Below are 24970 nucleotides of genomic sequence, written 5' to 3'. Positions count from 1 at the left end.
CTAAAAGGTAGACATTATGTTTTGTCAAAATAACCACTATGTTCAATGTTGTCTTTATGAGTTTTGTTTTAGGTACCTCTTATAGCTTTAATTTTCTATTAGCCTTTTGTAATGAATTTTTAAGAAATTTTTTTGACTTTTGGAGGCCCCTACATGCCAATTAAAATAGGTATCCCATTCTGTTTGTTTCACATGGAAGCCCTCACTTTTAAGTGCACTTTCTTTTTAATTCTTAAAAATTTTTATTATTTTAAAATTTTTTATTAAGTGCACTTCTTAAATGATCTTATCTAATTGGAATGTTCCTTATAACAGCCATTGTAACGCTAGGTTTTAATTTCCCTGAGGAATGGCAGCAGTTTGGTAGGACCCTAGCTGCAAATGGAGATTAATATACATTTCGGTTTGGCCATATTTTGGGGCTCCCAAGCCATGTTCTCAGGACACAAAATTTGTAGGTCGTTGTCAGTAAGATTTTGCCATTTTTACAGATATTTATAGCTTCTGGGACCACAGTTCCTAACAGGTGTACTGGAAGGCGGCATGCTTATTAACCATGTGGATTTAAGGATCTCATGTATGTATGTATGTATGTATGTATGTATGTATGTATGTATCTTTCCTCCCTCCCTCCCTCCTTCTACTTCTTTCTTATACTTTCGGTCACTTGGAGTCAAACTAATACCTAAAAGGGACAGGCCACTCAGTTGGAAACTGTGGTAGTTTACAATGTACCACACTGCATAGAAATTTTCTTGAGTTTGGCAAGGGACCTTGTACCATTCCAACCCGTTCTGTGACCAACTTCTCCCAACATGGGAGTCTTTGAGTTAGGTGGCAAGTGTTCTAACAGCTCTTAAATTCTTGATCTGTGACCACCAATTTTTGTGGCTTTTTGGTTTCTGAGATCCATGTTAGCAGTAGCCTTTATCTACACAAAACAAGATAAACATATTCACCAAAACAAACCAACAGCAACCAAGATACACTACTGCAGAAGTCTGTGTACACCACCAGCAATTCCCAGCATGGGGGACATCCCTGGCAGTCCAATGGTTAGGACTCTGCACTTTCACTGCAGGGGGCACAGGTCCAATCCCTGGTCGGGAACTAGGATCCAGCATGCCTCAGGGCATGGCCAAATTAAAAAAATCCCAGCATGGACTAAATAAGGAGATTCCAGCAAATGGGGTCAATAGACTGGAACTGGGGAAGGGACTGTATCAGCAACCCCAGTAAAGGGGAAATGCAGGGTGCAACTTGCGAAAGGGATTCCAAGCAAGCAGGAGAGTGCAGACTGAACTAAGGACTAGGGTTCTGGATGGAACCATCTTCCAGCTCAAGCTGACCCACTAACCCCGTGACTGGAAAGTCAATTCGATTGGGAGTACAGCAGAGAGCAGAGCTCAGAAAGGAGAGGAACTTATCCACAGCCCTCAGAAACGGTGAGAAAGACAGTGAACTCGAAAAAAGGTTTGCTGACAATTACTATTACCGTTAACCATTAACTATTACCGTTAAGACCCACTTTGAACTGAGAGAGTGTTAGTTCTATTTTCTCCTAGGAGTGGTGCTCTCTAGAAGATGAGAGCTACATCCATCCTCACCTCCTCTTTGGCTCTGGATCAAGGAGGACATCTGAGTTTGATACAAATGTTCCACAGTCTTTCTTTCCAGATGCAGCTCTAAAGGGTCCCCCCAAATTCTGAAGGGGATTAGCTGTGGATCAGTTTAGCTGTCACTAGAGGGCTCAGAATGGACCCTGACTGCCAGGAGCTGGTCTCTGGATGTGATGCCAAGAGATATACAAGCTAATGGGTAGCAGAAAGACCTAGAGGCTGTCTGATGACATGGGAGGCCCTAAAATATGATAGGGAACAGCTAGGAGAGAGCACTGAGAGAAGCTGGGGTCAGAGAGAGACTGTCTGGGGGATATTCTGTTGGTGTTAAGGAATCCTTCCTCACAACATTGGAGGGCGTTAGGCTCTTCGTAGAACTAACTGGGGATTAGGACTGGAGATCTATAAACTCCCAATACACACAGTTTCTCCTAAGCACATGGATTCAACCTTCCTAAAGAGGGTTTTAATTCTAGGGTAGGACACTTCTCCATGCTTCTGTATCCTTAGCCACGCCCCCCTCCCCCCACTTCACTTTCATTCACGTTTAAATTACTACCAGCTAGTGGAGCCAAAGATCCACATACAAATCCTTGAAGGAAAATGACATTTTTTCTTCTCAAGCTAGGACAGATAATGAGGACTAAGGTCATAGAGGATTTTTGCATGTGAACGTGCAGATTTTGTTTAACTCTGTATCTATTTAATACAAAGAATATGTTATACCTGAAAGAAGCATTGTGGTCTATTGTTATGTAATAAACTAACCTGTCAATTTTGATCTTTAAAAAATAAACTTTGATGGCAAAAAAAAAAGAAAAAAAAAAGAAAAAAGGTTTGCTGGTACCACGCCTGTGTGTGTGTGTATTTTTTTAATTAATTATTTTTTGGCCACGCCACATGGCACACGGCATGTGGGATCTCAGTTCCCTAACCAGGGATGAACCTTCGCCCCCTGCGGTGGAAGCGCAGAGTCTTAACCACTGGACCGCCAGGGAAGTCCCCCATGCCTCTGTTTCTGGTCATCTCTGAATACTGTTGGAAAGTCCTTTGATCCCACTGCTGCCACCAAATCTGTTAAATAGCAAAAATTCTCTGAGTAAATTTAAAGATCAAATTGGCTTTATTGAACAGTTGATGAACTGGGCAGGGTCCCATCTGGCAAGTAGAAAGGCGCATCATTGAGCTTTAGAAGAGGAAAGGTTTTCAAAAGTGGAAAGGAAATTATTAGCAAAGAATGCATGGTTTCAGGCAATGCCGCCCTCCTAAGGGGGATGGAGGGGGCCTATCAAGGGGATTACCTCCCTAGTGCTGAGCAGGAAAACCCAGATTGACTGGTTAAAGGTCACACTCCTGGGAAAGATTGAAAGTGCAATTTGGCTAGGTAGTAAGTTTTGGCTTGCTGACATGGGATTCAGCACAAGTGACTACATTTTGGGCCTGATGTCTCCTTTTTTTAAACATATGATGTCACAATCCATACAAGACAGGGAGGCTGCTGTCACACCCCCCACATCCCACTTGGGTTTATGCCCCATCAGAAGCCCCATCCCGCCCTCTCACAGTTACCAATACCCCAAACTTTTAAAAATCATTTCCTTTCATTTACTTTTAGTTTCATCAATAATTTTTCCTATTTTATATTGTATGTAAATAGAATCAAATGGTATGTATCATTTTATATCATGTTTTTTTTAAAATTAGCTTTAACAGTCCACTTTTTAAATTTTATTTATTTTTTATTTTAGCTGCGCTGGGTCTTCGTTACGGCGCGTGGGCTTCTCTAGTTGTGGCACTCGGGCTTAGCTGCCCCTCAGCATGTGGGATTAGTTCCCCAACCAGGGATCGAACCCGCGTCCCCTGCATTGGAAGGTGGATTCTTAACCACTGGACCACCAAGGAAGTCCCTATCAAGTGTCTTTTATTCAAAAATGTTTTGCTGTCCACAGCTTGGTAATTTATGCACTTTTATTAATGTATTTTTATGCTTGTACGACTATACCATTTTCTTGTACCGATTCAACTGTTAGCAGCTTTTTTTCCCACATTTTTGCCATTGGGACCAATGTTTGTAATAACATTCTCTTACAATATGTTTTTATTTTTTTAAATTTGTTTTTATTTTTATTTTTTGGTCACACCACGGGGCATGTGGGATCTTAGTTCCCAGACCAGGGATCGAACCTGCACACCCTGAAGTGGAAGCTCAGAATCTTAAGCACTGGACCGCCAGGGAAGTCCCTAAAATATTTTTTAAATTGTAATAAAATCTAATAAAATTCTCATATGTTTATCTTCTGCCTTAGTATGCCCTTATCTCATCTTCATCTCAGCACACTCCAAGTTCAACTGCTTACACTCCACCAATATTCTCCATTGCTCATGAGCTACATGTCAGTTGATGGCAATACCATCATGCCAGTTTTTCCTGCACAAAATAATAGAGCCACTCTTGACTCTTCCTCTCACCCCACCTTCAAGCCATCAAGAAATTCTGATGGCTCTAACTTCAAATTACATCCGGGCTCCAACCTGGCACATCATTGCCACTGCTACCAACCCCATCTGATCCACTACCTTAAGTGACAACATCCTAGAGTCTATTCTCAAGGTAACACAGGGACTTTGTAAAGCTGCCTCATCTGGCCACTTTTAGGCTCTATGTCACTCATGGCCAATGTCAGTGCACCACGGCAGGTCAGTGCATCAGGACATGATGTGCCTACCCACCGCCATTGCTCTCCTCTCACCTCTGCTGTTCTGGCCACCAGCTCATTCTGCTCCAGAAACACTGGTCTCTGGCTGTCCTTCAAATATCCAAGGCCCACTCCCTCTTTAGGAACTACATTAGTCTGCTTGGGCTGTCCTAACAAAGCACTGGAGACATGGTGGCTTAAACAACAGAAACTTACTTTCTCATGGTTTAGGAGGCTGGCTGTACGAAATGAAGTGGTCAGCAGGGCTGGCTACTTTTGGAGGCTCTGAGGAGGAACCTGTTCTAGGCATATCTTCTAGCTTCTGGAGGTTGCCAACAATCCTTTGCATGTCTTGGCTTGTACAGAGATCACACCAATCTCTGTTCTGTCTTTACATGGTGAAGACGTGTCTGTCTCCTGTGAAGGTCTCTGTGCCCAAATTTCCCTCTTTTTATAAGGATACACATCATTGGATTAGGACCTACACCAATCCAATATGACCACATCCTGATTACATCTGCAAAGACCTTATTCCAAATCAGGTTGTGTCAGTGATGCCAGGTGGACATGAAATCGGTGGTGGGGCAGGGGAGGACACACTACTGAAGTCAGTATATACGTATGTATTTTTTGGGGGGGGCTGCGCCATGTGGCATGCAGGATCTTAGTTCCCTGACCAGGGATCGAGCCCGTGGTCCTTGCATTGGGAGCGTGGAGTCTTAACCACTGGACCAGCAGGGTTAAGGGTTTGTATATATTTTAATAATACATTTAGGTATCAACTTCCAGTGTTATCTGAAATAGTTTACTCTTCTGCTATAATATTCCCTGGAATGAATGAATGAATGAATGAATGAAACTTCCATCTCCATATCCCTCTCATCCCCACTGTGCTACATTTCTTGGTACTACTGTGAAAAGTCAATGAAATCTAAAGGTAGATATGTTTCTGCTGAATTGTTGTTTCACTGAGGGTAAGGCCGGGAGGTATGTTTCCCAGGATCCCCGTCTTTATGATTCCAGGCTACAATTCACCAACAGCTTAACTCGTATGAGATCTGGAAGGCACAGTGAAGAAATCATTCCTCCCAGGGTTTGGTACCACCATATACAGACAGACCAGTGCACAGGGGCTTGTTGGGCAACCAGGTAGGAGCTCGTGATCACCAGCCAGGTCAGTCAAGTAAGTTATCAAACCAGACGCCAACATTTTCTCTTCCATTTTCTAGGGGTCCTGGCTTCCACACGTAACCTCTATAAACTCCCCTCATGGATCAGATTCTGTAATCAGAAATCCACAGGGTTGGGTTCATCAAACGTGTCTGATTGGGACTGTTTCACATGCGCAGAGCCAGAAGTCAGAAAACGGTGCTGGAACTCAGGCTCACCAGGTTGCCATGCATCTCTGTCTCCTGATGGTACAGAAGACCTGAGAATCATGGTTTCCACACTTCTGCTTTCCAGACCTCATGTTTCTTCCTAATCCTAAGAACTTTAACTCAGAACCACTAACAGAAGGACTCTGGATATACAGTTTCTCACCTTACCCAAGCTGACAACACAATTCAGTAGAACCGTCTGGACAGGAGCTTTCATCTTCATGCCAGAAAGTTGCTCTTCTTAACTCAATTATCATGTCCGATTTCCAGCCAAGATCATGGACATGAACAGAGGCCAAATTACAAACATAATCAGATGAGAATGTTATTTCCCAAGACCTTCCACAATTACTAATTTCTGTGAGAAACACAAATATGGTATCTGCTAGCAACAAACAACTTGGAAGACACACCTTTCAGTAATGAAGGTGCAAGGGGAGGGTAAATATTGAGTCAGATAATTCCAGTATCTGTAACAGTGGACCAGGAAAGACATTTCAACAATACAGACCTCATATCACGATCACATACTAGGAAGATAATGCAAAGTAAGAATCAAAAACTTTTCACCTAAAAATTATACCAAGTTACACATGAAAAAACCCAAAAACTGAAAAGCACTTATCACCCCTGGGTTCAAAAGACATCATAATGGGAATTCCCTGGCAGTCCAGTGGTTAGGACTCTGTGCTTCTACTACAGGGGGCATGGGTTCGATCCCTGGTCAGGGAACTAAGATCCCGCAAGCCGAGCAGGGCAGCCAAAAAAAAAGACACTGTAATGGAAATGAGGCAAGCTTTATATGACTGTATGATTATTTAAAGTTGGAGAAAAAAAATATAAGTAGTACAGATGAAGTAAACATAGAGGGATAGTTATTATCTTAAGTATTCAGATCAGCAACATGAGCTAGAAATTAATACACTGGGATCCCTATTCAGGATGAGGCACTTACCAAGGCAAAACCATATTTATCTCTGTTAAAAGATTTCTGTTGTGCTCTGAGTTTTCATGTACAAAATAAGTGAAGTGCTGAAGGTTTTCCCACATTTTCCCTTTCATAAGTTTCCTCTACAGTGTGCTGCTCACATTACAAGTTTGAAGAGAGAATGAAGTCTCTCCCACGGTCCCTGGATTCAGAGTTTCTCCCCAGCGTGTATCCTCATGTGTCCTCGCAGGTTTGCGGGGTACCAGAAGGCTTTCCCACATTGCTGACATCCGTAGGGCTTCTCCTCACTGTGCATTCTTACGTGCTTTCGTAACGACGAGGGCCAACAGAAAGCTTTCCCACACTGTGTACATCTGTAGGCTCTCTCCCCACTGTGCGTTCTCATGTGTCCTCGAAGGGAGGCGTGGCGAGTGAAGGCTTTCCCGCAGTGCTGGCATTCGAAGGGCCTCTCCCCAGTGTGCGTTCTCTCGTGTTCCCGGAGGGATGTGGAACAACTGTAGGCTTTCCCGCATTCCATACATTCATAGGGTTTCACTCCGCTGTGCATTCTCACATGCTTTTTAAAATATCGCTGATGCCTGAAGGCTTTCCCACAGTGCTGACATTCATAGGGTTTCTCTTCGCTGTGTGTTCGTGTGTGTTCTCGAAGGGATGAAGAGCAACTGTAGGCTTTGCCGCATTCCGTACATTCATAGGGTTTCATGCCACTGTGTGTTTTCACGTGTCTTCTGAAGTATTTGGGACAACTGAAGGTTTTCCCGCATTCCTTACACATGTAAGGTTTCTCTCCAGTGTGTATCGTCACATGTCCTCCCAGGGATGCAGGATATCGGAAGGTTTTCTCACATTCCTTACATTCATAGGGCTTCTCTCCAGTGTGAGTTCTCACATGCCGTGCAAGGTAGGAATAATACATAAAGGATTTCCCACATACTTTACACACATGGATTTTCTGTCCATGGTGACCTCTCTCACGTCCCTTAAAGGATGAGGGACAAGTGAGAGCTTTTCCAGATTTCTTACACTCTGAAAACTGTTTACTACTGCCACTCTTCACATATCTCTTAGATGCTCTCCCAGCATCCTGATGTTTTTCGGGTTTCTCTACAATGTCTGTTTCCCCAGGAGGATTTAGGCACGAGACACAGCTGCAGGCTTCCCCACATTCTTCACATGTATAATGTTTGTGTCCAGGGTGAGATCTTTGATGATTCTTCTGGAAAGAACGATCCCTGAAGGCTTTTCCACACTTAGTGCATTTATAGGGCTGAATTCTAGTCGGAAAACCCTTATGCACAGTAAGATGTGTAATCTGGTTCAGGGTTTCTCCACATTGATGACCTTCATTACCTTTGCAGAGATTCTCCACCAAACCATTTCTGTTCAAAATGGGAAGAACAGTATTAGGGATTAATGATTATAACTGATTTCTTCATTAATGATTTATTGATGGTTTTTCATTATTATTTTCACTATGTATTTGCCATTTTCAAGGAATGGGTATGTTGTAGGCACTATTTGCATTGTGACAACATGTAACAAGCTTAATGCTCTGGCTGAGGGCTCAGATAGAGGCATAACGTTCTGTGTTTCTTACATACAGGGTTTCCTGGTCGTTGTTTCCAACTGAATTATGTTTCAGATACCTCACATTTATGAAAGTATTCTCTTGTGAAAATTTTCTAAGTACAAAATTGTTTAGCTAGGTTTATACCTTTTCTTTAGTTTCAAGTTAGTCTAACAGTCTGCAGAAATCCGTCTTCCCCTGTAGCTGTGCCACTCACCTGAAATCCCTCTCCTGGGTTTGGTGACCTCGGATGTTATGAAATATCCAGTTTTCTCCAAAAACAGAACAGGAATCATTTCTTGTGCATCTTACTATTTTCTTTTCACTGCATAGTTCATTCTCCAAAATATCCCATTGAGGACTTGATCCACTGGTTTTAACTTGAGGGCAAGAACCTGCAACAGTTGGTAGCATAACTAAATCTTCAGGAACGAAATGGTGGAATAAAGGAAAGAAAAGAGACCATATGCAGATTTCTTTCCATATACTGACCCAAAAATGTAAACAAATTTTATAAGGAAAAATGGACATGGGAACAAAGAAAAACTCTGAGGACCCTGGCTATTTGGAACTTTGGCCATCGTACGAAAAATGAGTCAAAGTGGCAGCTTGTTCACTAAGAGATACTTCAAAAAGAATGGAGACTGATGTCGAGATCAATATTTTCAGAGAAGTAAAGTAGGACAGAACTGGGTAAAATGCACATTCCCAAATGCTCCCTTTGTAAGAGGAGCTACAGAAAGACTTCCCAAGTGGGCAAAGATGGATGAAAAGTCCAACAGGGAAGCCAGGTTAATGACAAAAGTCACCTCAAAGACAGAGTCATGTTTCTAACAGGTATGTCCAAATATCACCCCTTATCCAGAACCTGCTCCTCCTGAGAGGTGTGCCCTCCTGGTGATCACAGGCACAGAGGCCCTAGACGAAGCCTATCTCCACTGATCCAGCTGCCACTGGGAGATCGGATGGTGTGTGGCTGCTTTCCTGCTTGTGGAGAAAAGCTCCTCATGGGGAGGATGGAGGACAACAAACCATCCATGAGATGGGCCAATTCTCTGGTCCTCAAGTCACTGACAATGGGTAAGTGTGGGTTTAATTGCAGCAAAATTATCACGTCAAATGTATACTGATCACGGTGTAACTTTCACAGGGTGAAAACCATAATGCTGCTCCCACTGCCCTAGGTGACACTGCAGACTACACTCACATTTATAAAATTCGGGACCCTCAGGATTCTGATCAAGAGTAACAAAAAGTCAATCAATACAGTAAACTTTGTTTTCATGGAAAAGCTACCTGACCCTAGGTAGGTTTCATGAAAGGTTGGACTGTGTCTGTCTTTTTTCCAACATGTTCCCATCCTTGTCCCTAATAAGAAAGGACAATTGTAAGAAATATTTGTTCCCTAAAGACTAAGTGCAAGGAGGAAGCCATCCTCACCCACGGAGGCCAGGTTCCTGAAGGTCTCCAGCATCACGTCTCTGTAGAGCTTCCTCTGAGCCGGGTCCAGCAAAGCCCACTCCTCCATGGTGAAGTTCACAGCCACGTCCTCAAAGACCACTGAGTCCTGAAACAGCCACAGGTTCTATGTCAGCAAGGCTCCCTCTTCACCTCCGTGTGTGGAAGGATGGGGAGGCTGACAGTCGGGAACTGGACTCAATTCCTAGGACTCCTGAGCTTACACTCTTGTGGGAAATGAATACACACAAGCCAATCAAATGCATTTTACTCAGTGATGGTAAGTGCTGGAAACTGAAGCAAAGTGTAACAGCAATACTTGATAAATACACACACATAATTAGAAAGAATTGTTTTTACTGAAAGAGTATATCCTAAGATATGGTAAAGACTGAAAAATGAAATCATCATTCAGATAACATGGAAATGGATACCTGGCTTGGTCAAAAGTTATTACTACCTTGTCACCTCCAAGAACCAGAAACAGAACGTCAGTGCTGCTGGATCTGAATAACGCTTAACTTGAAGGCAACAGCAGCAGGGAGTCTGGTATAGCCCCCTCATATCCGACAGAGGCAGAGATACAACCCCCTACCAGGATAAGATGGACACTAGGGGTATACAGGCAGTCCAGGGCCCAGGGCCTGGCACATCCACTCGGTAAGAAAAGGCCTGGTTCCTCAGGAATCTGTCAAGCCAGCAAGGCCTCTCAAATAAATAACACAGTGCTCAGAATTCAAGGAAGAGGCCCCCCAAAACAAGAGCTGTTGAAGGATCTGATGGTAATGGAGTCAAGTTGACTTTAACAGGGAGAAAAAAGAACCTAATTATTATTTTTGGAGAAATACTGGGGACTTCCCAGGTGGCGCAGTGGTTAAGAATCTAAGTGTCAATGCAGGGCACACGGGTTTGAGCCCTGGTCCTGGAAGATCCCACATGCTGTGGAGCAACTAAGCCCATGCATCACAACTACTGCGCCACAACTACTGAGCCCACATGCCTCAGCTGCTGAAGCCTGAGTGCTCCAGGGCCCATGTGCCGCAACTAACCCTAACCTTATTTATGAGCCTACATGTTACAACCACTGAAGCCCACCTAGAGCCCATGCTCTGCAATGAGAAGCCACCACAATAAGAAGTCCACACACCTCAAAAAAGAGTAGCCCCTGCTCACCACGACTAGAGAAAGCCCGCCTGCAGCAACAAAGACCCAACACAGCCAAAAATAAATAAAATTTAAAAAAAAAAGAAATATGGGACCACACTGTGCTGATGATATAAAGAGACAATTACAAAATTAAAAATGAGAGATTTTTTAAAACAAAAAATATCGTCTCAAAATCTGAAGGAAAAAAAAATCCCCACAACATCAGCTACAGAGAAAGCAAGGTTACTTCAACTAGGGTTGCAACTGGGTTTGCTAATCACACACCTGATGAGAGGCTTGTATCAGAAATATATTTTAAGAACTCATATGACAACAATAAAAAAAAGATAAGAATATAAAAGACAAATAATACAGTTAAATAATGGGGCAATAAATGTGAATAGACAATTCTCCAAAGAAGATATACAAATGGCCAGTAACCATATGAAAAGATGCTCAATAGCATGAGTAATTGGTGATCCATATACAAAATTGAATTGTGGAGAGACATTTCCCAACCCCTTCTATGAGGCTTGTATTATCCTGATACCAAAACAAGAAAAAGACATCACATGTAAAGAAATCTACAGAGCAGTATTCCATATAAATATAGACAAAAACATTCCTCAACAAAATATCCACAATCCAAATCTAGAGGAATATAAAAAGTATTCAACACCATCACCAAGAGGGATTTATCACAGGAATAAAAAGTTTGGTTCAAAGAAACAAAGCATTGGTATCATATACCTTATTAATAAAGAACAAAAACCATATGATCACCTCAATAGACTCAGGAAAAGTATCTGTCAGAACATCACCTTTTCGTGATGTTCTCCTCTAAGTGGAAAAGACCACAACTAGAAATATAAAAACCAGAAAGGAAAAGTTTCACTGGTAAAGTCAAAGATAAAGTAAAGGTAGTAGATCAACCACTTACAAACCTAGTAGGAAAGTTAAAAGACAAAAGTAGTAAACTTATCTATATCCACAATAAGTAGTTAAGGGAAACAGAAAACAACATATGTAAAATATGATACAAAAAATATTAAAGGACTTCCATGGGGGCTCAGTGGTTAAGAATCCGCCTGCCAATGCAGGGGACACGGGTTCGTGCCCTGGTACCGGAAGATCCCACATGCTACGGAGCAACTAAGCCCGTGCACCACAACTATTGAGCCTGTGCTCTAGAGCCCGCGAGTGACAACTACTGAAGCCTGCGCACCTAGAGCCTGTGCTCTGAAACAAGAGAAACCATCTCAGTGAGAAGCCTGTGCACTGCAACAAAGACCCAACGCAGCCAAAAATAAATAAATAATTAATTAATTTTAAAAAATTAAACACAAGGGGGAAGACTAAAAATGCAGGGCTGTTAGAAATTAAGGTAATCATGTATATAGAGAGGTTGCTATGTATAAACCTCATGGTAACCACAAACTAAAAATCTATAATAGATACACACAAAAGAGAAAGTAATCCAGACATAACAGTAAAGATAGTCATAAAATCACAAGAGAGCAAAAGAAGAATAAAGGACAAAAATAAAAGCTATAAAAACAACCAGAAAGCAATTAACAAAATGGCAATAAGTACATACCTATCCATAATCACTTTAAAGTAAATGGACTAAATGCTCCAATCAAAAGACATAGAGTGGATCCACCACAGGGCAGACAGCAGAAGCAAGAAGAACTATAATCCTACAGTCTTTGGAGTGAAAACCACATTCACAGAAAGAATGGCAAAATTAAAAGGCTCAGGACTATGTACCAGATGAAGGAACAAGATAAAAGCCCAGGAAAACAACTAAATGAAGTGGAAATAGGCAACCTTCCAGAAAAAGAATTCAGAATGATAGTGAAGATGATCCAGGACCTCGGAAAAAGAATGGAGGCAAAGATCAAGAAGATGCAAGAAATGTTTAACAAAGACCTAGAAGAATTAAAGAACAAACAAACAGAGGTGAACAATACAATAACTGAAATGAAAAATACACTAGAACGAATCAATAGCAGAATAACCAAGGCAGAAGAATGGATAAGTGACCTGGAAGACAGAATGGTGGAATCACTACTGAGGAACAAATTAAAGAAAAGAGAAATGAAGCCAGAGACCTCTAGGACAACATTAAATGCACCAACATTTGCATTAAAGGGGTCCCAGGAGGAAAAGAGAGAGAGAAAGGACCCAAGAAAATATCTGAAGAGATTATAGTCAAGAACTTCCCTAACATGGGAAAGGAAATAGCCACCCACATCCAGGAAGCACAGAGAGTCCCAGGCAGGATAAACCCAAGGAGAAACACGATGAGACACATAGTAATCAAACTGACAAAAATTAAGGACAAAGAAAAATTATTAAAAGCAACAAGGGAAAAAGGACAAACAGCATACAAGGGAACTCCTGTAAGGTTAACAGCTGATTTCTCAGCAGAAACTCTACAAGCCAGAAGGGAGTGGCATGACATATTTAAAGTGATGAAAGGGAATAACCTACAACCAAGATTACTCTACCCGGCAAGGATCTCATTCAGATTTGACAGAGAAATCAAAAGCTTTACAGACAAGCAAAAGCTAATAGAATTCAGCACCACCAAACCAGCTCTACAACAAATGCTAAAGGAACTTCTCTAAGTGGGAAACACAAGAGAAGAAAAGGACCTACAAAACAAACCCAAAATAATTAAGAAAATGGTAATAGGAACATACATATCGATAAGTACCTTAAATGTGAATAGATTAAATGCTCCAACCAAAAGACACAGACTAGCTGAACAGATACAAAAACAACACCCATATATATGCTGCCTATAAGAGACACACTTCAGACCTAGGGACACATACAGACTGAGAGTGAGGGGATGGAAAAAGATATTCCATGCAAATGGAAATCAAAAGAAAGCTGGAGTAGCAATACTCATAGCAGATAATATAGACTTTAAAATAAACACTGTTACAAGAGACAAGGAAGGACACTACATAATGATCAAGGGATCAATCCAAGAAGATATAACAATTATAAACATATATGCACCCAACATAGGAGCACCTCAGTACATAAGGCAAATGCTAACAGCTATAAAAGAGGAAATCGACAGTAACATAAAAATAGTGGGGGACGTTAACACCTCACTTACACCAATGGACAAATCATGCAGACAGAAAATTAATAAGGAAACACAAGCTTTAAATGACACAACAGACCAGATAGATTTCATTGATATTATAGGACATTCCATCTGAAAACAGCAGATTACACTTTCTTCTCAAGTGCACACGGAATATTCTCCAGGATAGATCACATCTTGGGCCACAAATCACGCCTTGGTAAATTTAAGAAAACTGAAGTCGTTATCAAGCATCATTTCCGACGACGATGCTATGAGATTAGAAATAAATTACAGGAAAAAAAATGTAGAAAAACACAAACACATGGAAGCTAAACAATACACTACTAAATAACCAAGAGATCACTGAAGAAATCAAAGAGGAAGTCAAAAAATAGGTAGAGTCAAATGACAATGAAAAAACGATAATCCAAAACCTATGGGATGCAGCAAAAGCAATTCTAAGAAGGAAGTTTACAGCAATACAATCCTACCTCAAGAAACAAGAAAAATCTCAAATAAACAATCTAACCTTACACCTAAAGGAACTAGAGAAAGAAGAACAAACAAAACACAAAGTGAATACAAGGAAAGAAATCATAAAGATCAGAGCAGAAATAAATGAAGTAGAAACAAAGAAAACAATAGCAAAGATCAACAGAACTAAAAGCTGGTTCTTTGAGAAGATAAACAAAATTGATAAACCTTTAGCCAGACTCATGAAGAAAAAGAGGGAGAGGACTCATATCAATAAAATTAGAAATGAAAAACAAGTTACAACAGACACTGCAGAAACACAAAGCATCAAAATAGACTACTACAAGCAATTCTATGCCAATAAAATGGACAACCTGGAAGAAATGGACAAATTCTTAGAAAGAGGGGCTTCCTTAGTGGTGCAGTGGTTGAGAATCCACCTGCCAATGCACGGGACACGGGTTTGAGCCCCGGTCCAGGAAGATCCCACATGCCGCAGAGCAACTAAGCCCATGCACCACAACTACTGAGCCTGTGCTCTAGAGCCCGTGAGCCACAACTACTGAGCCCGCATGCCACAACTACTGAAGCCCGCGGGCCTAGAGCCTGTGCTCCACGAGAGAAGCCACTGCAATGACAAGTCCGCGCACCACAACGAAGAGTAGTCCCTGCTCGCTCCAACTAGAGAAAGGCCACGCGCAGCAACGAAGCCCCAACACAGCCAAAAAAAAAGCAAAAAATTCTTAGAAAGATATAACCTTCCAAGACTGAACCAGGAAGAAGTAGAAAATATAAACAGACCAATCAGAAGTAATGAAATTGAAACTGTGATTAAATATCTTCCAACAAACAAAAGTCCAGCACCATCGTTCTCAAAATCTTCCAAAAAACTGCAGAGGAAGGAACACTCCCAAATTCATTCTACAAGGCCACCATCACCCTGATACCAAAATCAGGCAGAGATACTACAAAAAAAGAAAATTACAGACCAACATCACTGATGAATACAGATGCAAAAATCCTCAACAAAATACTAGCAAACAGAGTCCAACAACACATTAAAAGAATCACACACCATGATCAAGTGGGATTTATCCCAGGGATGCAAGGATTCTTCAATATATGCAAATCAATCAATGTGATACACTATATTAACAAATTTTTTTTATATTAACAAATTGAAGAAGAAAAACCATATGATCATCTCAATAAATGCAGAAAAAGCTTCTGACAAAATTCAACACCCATTTATGATAAGAACTCTCCAGAAAATGGGCATAGAGGGAACCTATCTCAACAAAATAAAGCCCATATATGACAAACCCACAGCAAACATCATCCTCAATGGTGAAAAACTGAAAGCATTTCCTCTAAGATCAGGAACAAGACAAGTTTGCCCACTCTCACCACTATTATTCAACACAGTTTTGGAAGTCCTAGCCATGGCAATGAGAGAAGAAAAAGGAATAAAAGGAATACAAATTGGAAAAGAAGAAGTACAAGTGTCACGGTTCACAGATCACATGATACTATACATAGAAAATCCTAAAGATGCCTCCAGCAAACTACCAGAGCTAATCAGTGAATTTGGTAAAGTTGCAGGAAAATTAATGCACAGAAATCTTTTGCTTTTCTATATGCTAACAACGAAAGATCAGAAAGAGAAGTTAAGGAAACAATCCCATTCACCACTGCAACAAAAAGAAAAAATAACTAGAAATAAACCTACCTAAGAAGGTAAAAGACCTGTACTCAGAAAACTATAAAACACTGATGAAAGAAATCAAAGATGACACAAACAGATGGAGAGATATACCATGTTCTTGGATTGGGAGAATCAATATTGTGAAAATGACTATACGACTCAAAGCAATCTACAGATTCAATGTAATCCCTATCAAATTACCAATGGCATATTTTACAGAACCGGAACAAAAAATCTTAAGATTTGTATGCAGACACAAAAGACCCCGAATAGACAAAGCAAACTTGAAGGGAAAAAACGGAGCTGGAGGAATCAGACTCCCTGACTTCAGACTATACTACAAAGCTACAGTAATCAAGACAATATGGTATTGGCACAAAAACAGAAATACAAATCAATGGAACAGGATAGAAAGCCCAGAGATAAACCCATGCACATATGGTAACCTTATCTTTGATAAAGAAGGCACAAATATACAATGGAAAAAAGACAGCCTCTTCAATAAGTGGTGCTGGCAAAACTGAACAGCTACACGTAAAAGAATGAAATTAGAACACTCCCTAACTCCAAACACAAAAATAAACTCAAAATGGGATTAGAGACCTAAATGTAAGGCCAGACACCGTAAAACTCCTAGAGGAAAACATAGGAAGAACACTCTATGACATAAATCACAGCAAGATCCTTTTTGACCCACCTCCTAGAGAAATGGAAATAAAAACAAAAATAAACAAATGGGACCTAATGAAACTTAAAAGCTTTTGCACAGCAAAGGAAACCATAAACAAGACGAAAAGACAACCCTCAGAATGGGAGAAAATATTTGTAAATGAAGCAACTGACAAAGGATTAATCTCCAAAATATACAAGCAGATCATGCAGCTCAATATCAAAAGAACAAACAACCCAATCCAAAAATGGGTAGAAGACCTAAATAGACATTTCTCCAAAGAAGATATACAGATTGCCAACAAACACATGAAAGGATGCTCAACATCACTAATCATTAGAGAAATGCAAATCAAAACTACAATGAGGTATCACCTCACACCGGTTAGTATGGACATCATCAGAAAATCTACAAACAACAAATGCTGGAGAGAGTGTGGAGAAAAGGGAACCTTCTTGCACTGTTGGTGGGATACAGCCACTATGGAGAACAGTATGGAGGTTCCTTAAAAAACTGAAAAAAACTGAAAAAAGAATTACCATATGACACAGCAATCCCACTACTGGGCATATACATGCACCACAATGTCCATTGCAGCACTATTTACAATAGCCAGGTCATGGAAGCACCTTAAATGCCCACTGACAGACGAATGAATAAAGAAGATATGGTACATATATACAGTGGAATATTATTCAGCCATAAAAAGGAACGAAATTGAGTCATCTGTGGAGACGTGGATAGACCTAGAGACTGTCATACAGAGTGAAGTAAGTCAGAAAGAGAAAAACAAATAGTGTATATTAACACATATATGTCGAATCTAGAAAAATGGTACAGATGAACCCGTTTGCAAGGCAGAAATAGAGACACAGATGTAGGGAACAAACGTATGGACACCAAGGGGGGAAAGTGGTGGGGGGGGATGGTGGGATGAACTGGGAGATTGGGATTGACATATATACACTGATTTGTATAAAATAGATAACTAATAAGAACCTGCTGTATAAAAAATAAAATTTAAAAAAATTAACAAAATGAACAAAAAAGAATGACTCACATTCTGGTGAGATTTTTAAAAATTTTTTTAAATGAAGAAATATCAGTTAGAGAGAAAAAAATCATTAAAAAAAGAAAAGACATAGAGTGGCTGAATGGATACAAAACCAAGACCCATATATATGCTGCCCATAGGGACTCACTTCAGATCTAAAGATACACAGATTAAAAGTGAGGAGATGGAAAAAGGGATTCCACACAAATGGAAACAAAAAGAAAGCTGGAATAGCAATAATTAGACAAAACAAACTTTAAAACAAAGATTGTAACAAGAGACAAAGAAGGACATTATTTAATGATAAAAGTATTCATCCAACAAGAAGATATAACATTTGTAAATATATATGCACCCAACATAGGACCACCTAAATATATGATGCAAATATTAACAAACATAAAGAATGAAATTGACAGTAACACAATAGCAGGGGACTTCAACACCCCACATACATCAATGGACAGATCATCCAGACAGAAAATCAGTACTGAAACACCAGCTTTAAACAACACATTAGGTCAGATGGACTTTAAATTATACACACACACACACACACACACACACTATAGTTTTTATATATAAAACATTCCATCCAAGAGCAGCAGAATACACATTCTTTTCAAGTATACATGGTACATTCTCCAGGATGCATCACATGCTAGACCACAAGTCTCAATATATTTAAGAAGAATGAAATCATATCAAGCATCTTTCTCAACCACAACAGTATGAGAAATATATTCTTATATATATACATATAAGAAAAGAACAGCAAAAACCCCACAAAAACGTGGAGGCTAAACAACATGCTATTAAACAACTAATGGTTTATTGAAAAAATCAAAGAGGAAGTAAAAAGATACCTGGAGATAAGTGAAAATAGAAACACAATGTTCCAAAAATCTATGGGATGCAGCAAAAGCAGTTCTAAGAGAGAAGTTCATGGTGATACATCCTATCTCAGGAAACAAGAAAAACCTCAAATAAACAATCTAACCTTACACCTAAAGAAACTAGAAAAAGAATAACAAGCAAAACCCAAAGTTAGTAAAAGGAAAGATGTAATAAAGATCAGGGCAGAAATAAATGAAATAGAAACTAAAAAAAACAATGAAAAAGATCAATGAAATGAAGAGCTGCTTCTTTTAAAAGATAAACAAAATTGATGAACCTTTGGCCCACTCATTAAGAAAAAAAAAAGAGAGCCCAAATAAATAAAATCGAAAAAGAAAGAGGAAAAGTTATAACCAAAACTACAGCAATACTAAGGATCATAAGAGATTATGACAAACAATTACACACTAATAAAAAAAATGGATAAATTCCTAGATGTGCAATCTCTCAAGACTGAATCAGAAAGAAATATAAGAGGGACTTCCGATTTAACCAAGATGGCGGAGTAGAAGGACGTGCTGTCACTCCCTCTTGCGAGAGCACCAGAATCACAACTGACTGCTGGACCATCATTGACAGGAAGACCCTGGACTTCACCAAGGAGGATACCCCACGTCCAAGGACAGAGGAGAAGCCACAGTGAGACGGTAGGAGGGGCGCAAGCAGAGTAAAATCAAACCCCGTAACTGCTGGGTGGGTGACTCACAGACTGGCGAACACTTATACCACAGAAGTCCACCCACTGGAGTAAAGGTTCTGAGCCCCACGTCAGGCTTCCCAACCTGGGGGTCAGGCAACGGGAGGAGGAATTCCTAGAGAATCAGACTTTGAAGCCTAGTGGGAATTGGATTGCAGGACTTTGACGGGACTGGGGGAAACAGAGACCCCACTCTTGGAGGGCACACACAAAGTAATGTGTGCATCAGGACCCAGGGGAAGGAGCAGTGAGCCAGGGGGAGACTGAACCAGACCTACCTGCTGGTGTTGGGGGGTCTCCTGCAGAGGCGAGTGGTGGCTCTGTTTCACCGTGGGGATAAGGACACTGGCAGCAGAGGTTCTGGGAAGTTCTCCTTGGCGTGAGCCCTCCCAGAGTCTGCCATTAACCCCACCAAAGAGCACGGGTAGGCTCCAGTGTTGGGTTGCCTCAGGCGAAACAGCCAACAGGGAGGGAACCCAGCCCCACCCATCAACAGTCAAGTGGATTAAGGTTTTACTGAGCTCTGACCACCACAGCAACAGTCAGCTCTACCCACCACCAGAGCCTCCCATCAAGCCTCTTAGATAGCCTCAACCACCAGAGGGCAGACAACAGAAGCAAGAAAAACTATAATCCTGCAGCCTGTGGACCAAAAACCACAGTTACAGAAAGATAGAGAAGATGAAAAGGCAGAGGGCTATGTACCAGATGAAGGAACAAGAAAAAACCCCAGAAAAACAACTAAATGAAGTGGAGATAGGCAACCTTCCAGAAAAAGAATTCAGAATAATGATAGTGAAGATGATCCAGGACCTTGGAATAAGAATGGAGGCAAAGATTGAGAAGATGCAAGAAATGATTAACAAAGACCTAGAAGAATTAAAGAACAAACAAACAGAGATGACCAATACAATAACTGAAATGAAAACTACACTAGAAGGAATCAATAGCAGAATAACTGAGGCAGAAGAACGGATAAGTGACCTGGAAGACAGAATGATGGAATTCACTGCTGCGGAACAGACTAAAGAAAAAAGAATGAAAAGAAATGAAGACAGCCTAAGAGACCTCTGGGACAACATTAAACGCAACAACATTCGCATTATAGGGGTCCCAGAAGGAGAAGAGAGAGAGAAAGGACCAGAGAAAATATTTGAAGAGATTATAGTCGAAAACTTCCCTAACATGGGAAAGGAAATAGCCACCCAAGTCCAGGAAGCGCAGAGAGTCCCATACAGGATAAACCCAAGGAGAAACACGCCGAGACACATAGTAATCAAAGTGGCAAAAATTAAAGACAAAGAAAAATTATTGAAAGCAGCAAGGGAAAAACGACAAATAACATACAAGGGAACTCCCATAAGGTTAACAGCTGATTTCTCAGCAGAAACTCTGCAAGCCAGAAGGGAGTGGCATGATATACTTAAAGTGATGAAAGGGAAGAACCTACAACCAAGATTACTCTACCCGGCAAGGATCTCATTTAGATTTGATGGAGAAATCAAAAGCTTTACAGACAAGCAAAAGCTAAGAGAATTCAGCACCACCAAACCAGCTCTACAACAAATGCTAAAGGAACTTCTCTAAGTGGGAAACACAAGAGAAGAAAAGGACCTACAAAAACAAACCCAAAACAATTAAGAAAATGGTCATAGGAACATACATATCGATAATTACCTTAAACGTGAATGGATTAAATGCCCCAACCAAAAGACATAGACTGGCTGAATGGATACAAAAACAAGACCCATATATATGCTGTCTACAAGAGACCCACTTTAGACCTAGGGACACATACAGACTGAAAGTGATGGGATGGAAAAAGATATTCCATGCAAATGGAAATCAAAAGAAAGCTGGAGTAGCTATACTCATATCAGATAAAATAGACTTTAAATTAAAGAATGTTACAAGAGACAAGGAAGGACACTACATAATGATCCAGGGATCAATCCAAGAAGAAGATATAACAATTATAAATATATATGCACCCAACATAGGAGCACCTCAATACATAAGGCAACTGCTAACAGCTATAAAAGAGGAAATCGACAGTAACACAGTAATAGTGGGGGACTTTAACACCTCACTTACACCAATGGACAGATCATCCAAAATGAAAATAAATAAGGAAACAGAAGCTTTAAATGACACAATAGACCAGATAGATTTAATTGATATATATCGGACATTCCATCCAAAAACAGCAGATTACACGTTCTTCTCAAGTGCGCACGGAACATTCTCCAAGATAGATCACATCTTGGATCACAAATCAAGCCTCAGTAAATTTAAGAAAATTGAAATCATATCAAGCATCTTTTCTGACCACAACGCTATGAGATTAGAAATGAATTACAGGGAAAAAAACGTAAAAAGGACAAACACATGGAGGCTAAACAATACGTTACTAAATAACCAAGAGATCACTGAAGAAATCAAAGAGGAAATCAAAAAATACCTAGAGACAAATGACAATGAAAACACGACGACCCAAAACCTATGGGATGCAGCAAAAGCAGTTCTAAGAGGGAAGTTTATAGCTATACAAGCCTACCTAAAGAAACAAGAAAAAGCTCAAGTAAACAATCTAACCTTACACTTAAAGAAACTAGAGAAAGAAGAACAAACAAAACCCAAAGTTAGCAGAAGGAAAGAAATCATAAAGATCAGAGCAGAAATAAATGAAATAGAAACAAAGAAAACAATAGCAAAGATCAATAAAACTAAAAGTTGGTTCTTTGAGAAGATAAACAAAATTGATAAGCCATTAGCCAGACTCATCAAGAAAAAGAGGGAGAGGACTCAAATCAATAAAATCAGAAATGAAAAAGGAGAAGTTACAAGAGACACTGCAGAAATACAAAGCATCCTAAGAGACTACTACAAGCAACTTTATGCCAATAAAATGGACAACCTGGAAGAAATGGACAAATTCTTAGAAAGGTATAACCTTCCAAGACTGAACCAGGAAGAAATAGAAAATATGAACAGACCAATCACAAGTAATGAAATTGAAACTGTGATTAAAAATCTTCCAACAAACAAAAGTCCAGGACCAGATGGCTTCACAGGTGAATTCTATCAAACATTTAGAGAAGAGCTAACACCCATCCTTCTCAAACTCTTCCAAAAAATTGCAGAGGAAGGAACACTCCCAAACTCATTCTATGAGGCCACCATCACCCTGATACCAAAACCAGACAAAGACACTACAAAAAAAGAAAATTACAGACCAATATCACTGATGAATATAGATGCAAAAATCCTCAACAAAATACTAGCAAACAGAATCCAACAACACATTAAAAGGATCATACACCACGATCAAGTGGGATTTATCCCAGGGATGCAAGGATTCTTCAATATACGCAAATCAATCAATGTGATACACCATATTAACAAATTGAGGAATAAAAACCATATGATCATCTCAATAGATGCAGAAAAAGCTTTTGACAAAATTCAACACCCATTTCTGATAAAAACTCTCCAGAAAGTGGGCATAGAGGGAACCTACCTCAACATAATAAAGGCCATATATGACAAACCCACAGCAAACATCATTCTCAATGGTGAAAAACTGAAAGCATTTCCTCTAAGATCAGGAACGAGACAAGGATGTCCACTCTCACCACTATTATTCAACATAGTTTTGGAAGTCCTAGCCACGGCAATCAGAGAAGAAAAAGAAATAAAAGGAATACAAATTGGAAAAGAAGAAGTAAAACTGTCACTGTTTGCGGATGACATGATACTATACATAGAGAATCCTAAAACTGCCACCAGAAAACTGCTAGAGCTAATTAATGAATATGGTAAAGTTGCAGGATACAAAATTAATGCACAGAAATCTCTTGCATTCCTATACACTAATGATGAAAAATCTGAAAGAGAAATTATGGAAACACTCCCATTTACCATTGCAACAAAAAGAATAAAATACCTAGGAATAAACCTACCTAGGGAGACAAAAGACCTGTATGCAGAAAACTATAAGACACTGATGAAAGAAATTAAAGATGATACCAACAGATGGAGAGATATACCATGTTCTTGGATTGGAAGAATCAACATTGTGAAAATGAGTATACTACCCAAAGCAATCTACAGATTCAATGCAATCCCTATCAAATTACCAATGGCATTTTTTACGGAGCTAGAACAAATCATCTTAAAATTTGTATGGAGACACAAAAGACCCCGAATAGCCAAAGCAGTCTTGAGGCAAAAAAATGGAGCTGGAGGAATCAGACTCCCTGACTTCAGACTATACTACAAAGCTACAGTAATCAAGACAATATGGTACTGGCACAAAAACAGAAACATACATCAATGGAACAAGATAGAAAGCCCAGAGATTAACCCACGCACCTATGGTCAACTAATCTATGACAAAGGAGGCAAAGATATACAATGGAGAAAAGACAGTCTCTTCAATAAGTGGTGCTGGGAAAACTGGACAGCTACATGTAAAAGAATGAAATTAGAATACTCCCTAACACCATACACAAAAATAAACTCAAAATGGATTAGAGACCTAAATATAAGACTGGACACTATAAAACTCTTAGAGGAAAACATAGGAAGAACACTCTTTGACATAAATCACAGCAAGATCTTTTTTGATCCGCCTCCTAGAGTAATGGAAATAAAAACAAAAATAAACAAATGGGACCTAATGAAACTTCAAAGCTTTTGCACAGCAAAGGAAACCATAAACAAGACGAAAAGACAACCCTCAGAATGGGAGAAAATATTTGCAAATGAATCAACGGACAAAGGATTAATCTCCAAAATATATAAACAGCTCATTCAGCTCAATATCAAAGAAACAAACACCCCAATCCAAAAATGGGCAGAAGACCTAAATAGACATTTCTCCAAAGAAGACATACAGATGGCCACGAAGCACATGAAAAGATGCTCAACATCACTAATTATTAGAGAAATGCAAATCAAAACTACAATGAGGTATCACCTCACTCCTGTTAGAATGGGCATCATCAGAAAATCTACAAACAACAAATGCTGGAGGGCTTCCCTGGTGGCGCAGTGGTTGAGAATCTGCCTGCTAATGCAGGGGACACGGGTTCGAGCCCTGGTCTGGGAAGATCCCACATGCCACGGAGCAGCTGGACCCGTGAGCCACAACTACTGAGCCTGCGCGTCTGGAGCCTGTGCCCCGCAACGGGAGGGGCCGCGATAGTGAAAAGGCCCGCGCACCGCAATGAAGAGCGGTCCCCGCACCGCGATGAAGAGTGGCCCCCGCTTGCCGCAACTAGAGAAAGCCCTCGCACGAACCGAAGACCCAAACACAAACAAAAATAAATAAATAAATAATAAAGTAGCTATTAAAAAAAAAAAAAAAATCATCCCCTTGAAAAATAGTCTTTAAAAAAAAAAAAAAAAAAAAAAAAAAAAAACAAATGCTGGAGAGGGTGTGGTGAAAAGGGAACCCTCTTGCACTGTTGGTGGGAATGTAAATTGATACAGCCACTATGGAGAACAATATGGAGGTTCCTTAAAAAACTAAAAATAGAATTACCA

General features: G+C 40.1%; 1 protein-coding gene across 2 annotated transcripts in view; it reads right to left on the bottom strand.

Moving 5' to 3' along the window:
- LOC132363198 (zinc finger protein 77-like) overlaps nt 1-24970 on the bottom strand; it is a 41271-nt gene that overhangs the window by 1879 nt on the left and 14422 nt on the right. The window contains exons 2-4 of one of the 2 annotated variants that reach the window (XR_009502568.1): nt 9651-9777; nt 8428-8605; nt 6650-8022 (exon numbers count right to left, since the gene is read on the bottom strand). Coding sequence is in view for 1 of the 2 variants with exons in the window: in XM_059918777.1 (XP_059774760.1) it covers nt 6831-8022; nt 8428-8605; nt 9651-9777 (1497 nt within the window). In the remaining variant the exon portion in view is untranslated. Of the gene's footprint in view, nt 1-39; nt 8023-8427; nt 8606-9650; nt 9778-24970 lie in introns of those variants that run through there. The other variant, XM_059918777.1, reaches the window with a different exon arrangement.

This window comes from Balaenoptera ricei, chromosome 3 (genome assembly GCF_028023285.1).
Source record: "Balaenoptera ricei isolate mBalRic1 chromosome 3, mBalRic1.hap2, whole genome shotgun sequence".
Taxonomy (NCBI): domain Eukaryota; kingdom Metazoa; phylum Chordata; class Mammalia; order Artiodactyla; family Balaenopteridae; genus Balaenoptera; species Balaenoptera ricei.
Note: the sequence above shows the minus strand (reverse complement) of the source record. Positions and strands in the feature narration are given on the sequence as shown.